This window comes from Mizuhopecten yessoensis, unplaced genomic scaffold (genome assembly GCF_002113885.1).
Source record: "Mizuhopecten yessoensis strain PY_sf001 unplaced genomic scaffold, ASM211388v2 scaffold7987, whole genome shotgun sequence".
In the NCBI taxonomy this organism is placed as follows: Eukaryota; Metazoa; Mollusca; class Bivalvia; order Pectinida; family Pectinidae; genus Mizuhopecten; species Mizuhopecten yessoensis.
In genome coordinates this window covers 45,438-53,399 of record NW_018407322.1, presented here as the reverse complement: position 1 = coordinate 53,399, position 7,962 = coordinate 45,438, and the positions used below count along the sequence as shown (strand labels likewise).

The 7,962-nt window shown below is 38.3% G+C and overlaps 1 protein-coding gene across 1 annotated transcript; it reads right to left on the bottom strand.

The window, feature by feature from the left end:
• LOC110454669 (solute carrier family 25 member 45-like) lies at window positions 1–5,285 on the bottom strand. Its single transcript, XM_021504312.1, has 5 exons — window positions 4,999–5,285; window positions 3,273–3,316; window positions 2,573–2,647; window positions 1,151–1,415; window positions 1–513 (listed from the first exon to the last, which is right to left on the bottom strand). Exons 1-5 carry the CDS (start codon window positions 5,042–5,044, stop codon window positions 41–43), a joined length of 903 nt encoding a protein of 300 aa, XP_021359987.1. The 5' UTR covers window positions 5,045–5,285; the 3' UTR covers window positions 1–40.
• Window positions 5,286–7,962: the final 2,677 nt, after the last annotated feature.

The window sequence follows — 7,962 nt, the reverse complement described above, 5'->3', positions numbered from 1 at the left end:
TATCTGGGGTGATAAGTTACATCACTTTATTTATCAATAATCATTCGATGCTTCTCAGCCACTGAGTCACCTGGGCGTACACCATAAAGGAAACTGCGCATACCGGAAATGCTCGTACGCACGTGACAATACAACCTCTATAGAAGACGCCTAAACCTTCTGTTCGGTAGCTTTGTATAGCACAGTCAACGGGACTCTTGTACCTGCCCTGAAAGTCAGCCTGGTAACGACTTTTTATGACGTCAAACGGTATCACAAAAATCCAAGATATACTTCCGGCAAATCCACCACCGATAAAATCCGCAAAAAATCCACGTGAATCTGTAAATTTCTTCTGTTTGATGAAGTCACTGAGGCATTCATATATTAAGCCGTAAAACCCAAAGAAAATAACTTCTCTAGGGAGCGTTGCTGTGGTTCCTTTAAACAGTCCTGTTATTCCCTTGGTCCTTAAAATGGTGCGTGCGCAGTCTGTTGGGCCACGGAAGTAGAGGATGTCGGCTGTACTCGCACCTGTATCAGAAAGGACGCCTGGAAACTTGTCTTCATTTTATGTCATTGATAATGACCGTTAGAACATCAAATTATTGACCAATTATCAAGTATTTTCATGAATATCAACGTACTATCACGCAAATTATCACGTACCAAAACATAATAAAGTCACCCCTCTTTGACTAATGGGCTATCAATTAAGTCAATCTCCATTAATCAAAAGAGCGTCTGTATAGGTAACAACAGTGTGCTAATGTAGGCGATATCGCCTTGACCTTAGTTAAATAGATTTTATTTATATATGTCCTACCTTTGACATTCGTTACGGAACTATGTGATTTTAGTTACATAATTTTCTCTGATTGATGTTCTACCTTTAACTCTTGTAACAGATCTATCTCAAATATATGTCTTACATTTGACAGTAGTTACAGAAATATCTCTAATACACAATGTAATATCTAACTTTAACCTCAATCATACATTTATCTATAATGATATAAAAACCTGTTTTGACTTTTGTTACAGAATTGCCTCTAAGCATTCTCCTTCTTTTGATTTCATATACCCAGGCAAGTGTATGTGTGTGTTTCTCTCGATTGCAATCGGATGTTGTCTTTTGTATTTCAGATGGCATTTCTCAGCCGATACTTACCTTTGATCTTAGCTGTAGACTTGTCTCCAAGCGTGGGAATTTGTGCCTGTAGAACCACTTTAATATAATCAATTGGAATGACCGGAAGTGCCTGGACCGTCCCGGCCACACTTCCGGCTAGAACTATTTTTCCATGAGCTGACTTCTGTTTTGCCTTGTCCGGTTCCAGAAATGTCAGCGTATTGCCATAAACACCATAAAATACTGACGTGGTAAAACCAGTGGATAAGAGTGGCCATGACAGTCCCCGGTAAAATCCTCCAATCTGGCAAAGCAGAACAACAATATCAGCCTTGCAACACAGAACAGAAATGTCCTTCAGACTAGCAACAAAGAGCAAAAAGGTGCAGCTAATCTACACAGGACAACAAATTCCTCCTTACGTGAACACGATTTCTTTCTGCGAAGCAAAGCGAATATAATCTGCAGTTATCCAAAGATATTGATGGTCTGCGACCAACAGTAACACTAAATGAGGAAAAACGATAGAAGAGGAAAGACCTTGGGATAATTGTCGAAAATAGATTAAGTTTTAGAATCAAAAACAAAAACAAGCCGCCGTAAACAAAGCAAACCGAATACTTTGAGCTGTCAGAAGAACATATACAAACTTGGATAATACATCATTCTGCCTACTGTATCAAGCTTTAGTTCGATCCCATCGAGAGTATGGAGTGTGTGTATGGAAACCATACAAACAACGGGATATTGACCTCCTAAAAAGTGTCCAACGGAGAGCTACTAAATTACTGCCAAGAATGGAGGATGTTTCTTACGAGGAAGTATTGTGTCATCTTACATAATTGGTCCACAGATGTGATAAGGGAGACATGATAGAGGTGATCAAGATCTTGAGGGTTCGCTATGATACAACAGCATCACATGGACGTTTGTCAATAAAACAAGCTAAAAAGGACTCGAGGACATTCACCGAGCCTATGTAAATCAAGGAGTAGACGTGAAGTGAGGAAATACTCATTTACTCAACGAATTGTTAGCAACTGGAATTCCCTACCTGAGAACGTGATTCAAGCACCAAATCTAACAACCTTTTGAAATCCGCATTGATAAGCTTTGGGGAAGTGATGAAATGAGATTCACCGCAACATTGGAGTGACGTCAAATCAAAGATACTGTTATGTATATAATGATTAACAAATGTGGACTATGATCTAAACACAAAGGCAGATACCTGCCTTCAGAATAAACTAAGTTAAAACATTATTACCATAACCTTCATGTGAAGATGATTTTGTTGGAAAAACAAACAAAAAACTTATATAAACGAAAATGTAGATGCATATACATGCAACATATTTTTATGGCAAATATTGTGTTTTGTAGATGAACCCATTATCAGTCGCTAAAACACGACATTTCAACCCTGTCTTTATGTAATTGAAATAAAACCTTCCTACTTACCACCCCTTGGCTCCAAGTATTAGAGAGGGCCGCCAACAACCCACGCTTTCCCACGCCCTGTGTTTGTAGCTGTACCTATATCGACAGTAATCAAACTTGATTACAATATATATAATTTCACGTTTTTATGCGGGCGATATACAAAGTAGCAATGCTAGTTTTCTTTTCTAAGATGTTATTTTAAACACTTCATTTTTGCGATTTTTCTTTTAGTAGCATATTTGGAAGGATTCAATTTGGTGAAACTGGAAGGAAACAACGACTGATATGTGATCGTTTATTACGATTGTCTCGATAAATAGTCGCGAGGTCATTCGCGATCATCACTCCTTGCAAATCAGATAGCTCATGATTTTTTTGTCGATACACATGCCTTGAAAGATCATTGGTTTTTATTTGTTTTGTTATTTGAGGTTAAACATACTTTTAAATATAAAAGTTTGCTGACCGTCTTAATCATTAGTAACCTATGTCAAGAGAAAGTTCAATGAAATAGTCAGATAAAGGAATAAAGGTGAATGATGTCGCAAAATGACCACTTATTATGATATCAATAGTTAAATATATCACAAACAAAAACAAAAATCTATCCAACATCTACATGACTGATACAAAAACAATGTTTCAATTGTTCTCGATCATTATCACAGATATGATTTCGACCTTTAACTAGGAAAGATCATAAACATTTATACCAAACCTTTATGGTGTCCAGGGGGTATCCCACAAAGTAACCGGCGGTTCCTGCCAATGAAAGCAACACGGTGGTACATGTACATTTCATAAAGCACTACAAAACAGTAGGACCTTTCAGACTTCTGTCTATTGTAACAATATCACCGCACAATTTTATGTATATAACATATATACTCTCACCCATCTAAAAGAAAAACAACGATGACGGCATGAATGTATGATAAAGCGCAACCGGCGTTTTTTCTTCTTCTGAGGTCCTAGTCTTAATACGACAAAGATAAGATTAAGATATAATTAAAGCTTAATAGCGGCATCTGTGTGATTCAATAGGGAAAATGTAACAATCGATCAGGAAAGACAGCAGAAACTGAGGAGTCTAAAAAGTGCCGCATTCATTTTATAACTAGAAATTAGGTCGATTTTGCCAGTTTAGAATTTCTTTAATATAGCTTGTTGGTTCAATTTATTTGTTAACAATATCTGATTAGAAATTCTAGATAGCTATACTATGATCTCGGTGTGATGTATCAACAGTGACGTACTTACAGGGGAGGACGGGATGTTACTAAGAAAGGTAATTAACGCTTGTATAATTGAAGTCGTCACCAAGCGCATATATATCGACATATGGAACATAAGGGGATCAGCAGGGTCTGTGATTTTATATTCTGGAGGATCAGTAAAAGTGAAGCAAATATCACCACCTTGTCACTTCATAAGGCCGTAATCCGACATCGAAGTCAATACAAAAGTACTACTTTTATATATTACGATACATCATAACAAAATAAAGACATCCTAACAGTAAGATGGAGGCGAAAAACCCGAATCTCCAGAAAGGTATCCTGAAACATTTGTGACATCTGCCATAATATTTCTTCTTTGGAAAAATAACTTATATAGGTCAAAAGCGATGTACGAGATTATTTTGGTTTAGTTTAGTTTTACGCCTTATAAACACCAATGATCATTTAATGTTTAAATGTTTTAATGTGCAATGTTTTGGTAGTGGGGGAAACCCGGAGTACCCGAAGAAACATCACCGACTTCGTTAACAAAATCGAAACTCGTTCATTTTATAAGTAATTTGAATATAATGAACTTGTTCATTAGTTATTAAAATGACACATAGCTAGGTTAACATAGTCAATGATAAGTCAATTATGCCGATACCTTCATAAAAATAGATCACCTGACTTACAACATATCAATCTCTTTTGCGGCACAAATGATGGCTACGAAATGACATGTTATCTAAAGTTCATTTATGCACCAATATCTTGCGTAGCCTAATTTCACGTTTAATAGCTGTGGAGAGGCGTACGCCCCGTCTGTGAGTGATTATATCCCCGATGCAATTTTATCCATATTAGTCATATTTCAGTATTTTCTTATCAAATTGATCAATTGGTGCATCTTGAGTGTCAAGTACAGTAGCATTAACATTAAAATTAGTTAGCATCTGGCAAAACCCTGACACACTTGTTCACATCTACTTACAAAAGTAACCGACTTATGGTACAAACTCGCAAACTGATACCCTACACAAGGTCCGGTCCCACCTACCTCCCATTGCCCCCGCCACATTGTGGTCCGGTCCAACCTACCTCCCATTGCCCCCGCCACATAGTTGTCCGGTCCCACCTACCTCCCATTGCCCCCGCCACATAGTGATCCGGTCCCACCTACCTCCCATTGCCCCCGTCACATAGTGGTCCGGTCCCACCTACCTCCCATGGCCCCCGCCACATAGTGGTCCACGGATCTCTTGGACATCACCCGTCTCCCTGTCGCATTCTTAGCCCTTCCGGTCTCCTTCAAACTCTTCACGTCACCAAGGTGTGAAGATCTATACAATATTCCGCTTCTTCTTTACACAGATGGCTCACAGGTCCCTTTCTTATCTCGTTATCCTCATTAATGTCCACTTTCCAAGACCAAACAATCCTACACCACGAAAAGATACAGGTATGTACAGATATTTTGTTTCTTTGAGGTTAATAATGCAAGCCGCGGATATCTGATTAGGTGATCAGTGTCTTAGCTGTATCAGCACATCACACTATATGTCGATACGGGTTGGTGGTTTCACATTCATGATAAAGGAACGATTTGCAATATTACGTTGTCACTGTATAGATATGGACAGTTGCATATAATAGCGTGACCTACAAAATCTAATAGGTATTATCGATATCGTGGATAGCTAATCTGTATTTTACTCTAGCAAAAGAAAAAACATCATTTTTACAGTAAAATGTGGCCGGAAAAGAACTCGAATTTTTAATATCGGTCCAGGTAAACGTGACATTTGACACCCCGCAAACATAACTCCATAGTTTAGAAAAGTCAGATATTAACTTAAAATTACTATTTTTAGAAACAACAGATATAATGGTATCGTATGACGTCACATTAGTTGTAATGCGACAGTGATCTGACAAATGTAATACCTATTCTCCTGACAATTTTCACACGCTCCACTTCTCGGTCAATATCTCTATCAGGACTATGTAATCACATACTCAGCCCAATACATGTCAATAATTGATAAATACACACAATGGAATCCAACTGCTCATCAGACTTCTCGCTTTGATAACATTCTTAACATATTTAAAATGTAGCATTCTTCTAAAATATTTCATGTGTGTTTTTTGCATGCAAATGCTTCTTCAAGTCAAGAGGTTAATTCAAACAAATATACTGTATATATACATTTCATTTGTATCTGGCCTTTTACCCATTCTCATGATGAAGAACGTTTGTTATACCAGCAGGACCAGTAACTATAAGAGGACACTTGATTATGTAACAGTCCTGAACACAATTTAAGTGACCGACATGTATACTTAACCCATATAAATGATATCACAGATATAATCATAGATGAACAGATAGGTGCAGGCTCGAGGTGTTTCACCTGGTATCAGGTGTTCAACATTTCACTGCAACGGATATCGACGACATACGGGTGACGTATCTACTAAAATCTGTCAATAGGAACTTCCCTAGTCTACTAAACAATGGAAAGAGTTAATACAAACGATGAGGACACTACCTCGCTATCAAATCGAGCGTCAAATGAAGATGGAGTAACCAGGCGGATGCGGTGAATACTACAGAATGTTTCTTTCTCTTGAGATCTTGTTTTCAATAATTAGAAACACATAAATAAAATAGCATAACGTCCACAAAAGAGGTAAAGTCTTAAATCAATGTTTAAATGAGAAATACATCCCAGGACGGATCGGCAATGGATATCGGCAGAAAGCGTTGGCGTAGAACAAGACAAAGGCATTATCTTAGATTAACTCATCGCCAATAAGAGTTCCAATCGGCTAATCGCAAAAGGGATATTTATGACAAATACACTGACAAACTCGGAAGGAAATTAATAACAGGAATTATATTGAGATGACAATACCGTCATATATAACTTCACTTGTTGTTGTATTAAAAATATGACACTGTGGTTGGAAAGGAGTCATTCATGTCTTTAGTACACAAGTGGGTTTGCCAGATAATTTCCATCCCAAAGATTAAGTGAAGGTTCACCTCGGTTGGCACTCCTGTTCCGTTAAGTACGATGGTTATACAATAAATTGGAAGACCACGTATCGTGAAGCAATTAGTCTACATAGCAAGATGGTTACATATTTTATAGGGAACTTTGTAGATGGTGAAAGTTAGTTTTACTACAGAAAACTTCCTTTCGGCTCCAAGACATCGGCAAACATTTTTCATTGTCTGAACAAGCCGTTGTACGTAGCATTGTGGGGAGATATTTTCCAAACATTATTGCGAACATAGCTGTTATGTGCCTTCACCTTGACGAACTATGTTACTCTAGAAATAGAGCTTCCTGATCAATTTGAGCACGGTTGTTTCATCCAACTTACCTTTATTACATTGATTTTCACTAAACACACTTCAAAGCGAGAAATTGAAAATCATCGAGGTGGGGCACGCAGACGACCAAATCAATTGTAGAGCAGACGACCAAATAAACTGTAGAGCAGACGACCAAATTAACTGTAGAGCAGACGACCAAATCAACTGTAGAGCAGACGACTAAATCAACTGTAGAGCAGACGACCAAATCAACTGTAGAACAGACGACCAAATCAACTGTAGAGCATACGACCAAATCACCTGTAGAGCAGACGACCAAATCAACTGTAGAGCAGACGACTAAATCAACTGTAGAGCAGACGACCAAATCAACTGTAGAGCGTCTGCGACTGATTTTGACGCAGAAGATTTATTGACGGCATGAATACCTTACAGCGTAAATGCCAAAAGCTAACCCGAACGTGCTTGACGACTTTAGATGTATACCTTTATGTCTCGTCTCATCGGGAATACCGTACTTCTAGATATCTTTCACGAGTACTCGGCGTTCTACACTGCGTCATCCGTTCACCCATTGTCCTGCTCGTGGTGTCCATTCCCTGCGTTATAGTGGCTAGGACAATGGTACAGCGACATGTGATGTGTGAGAATAACCTCCAAACCATTATACACGACTCTGACAAGTTTTACAATGGTACAGCGACATGTGATGTGTGAGAATAACCTCCAAACCATTATACACGACTCTGACAAGTTTTACAATGGTACAGCGACATGTGATGTGTGAGAATAACCTCCAAACCATTATACACGACTCTGACAAGTTTTACAATGGTACA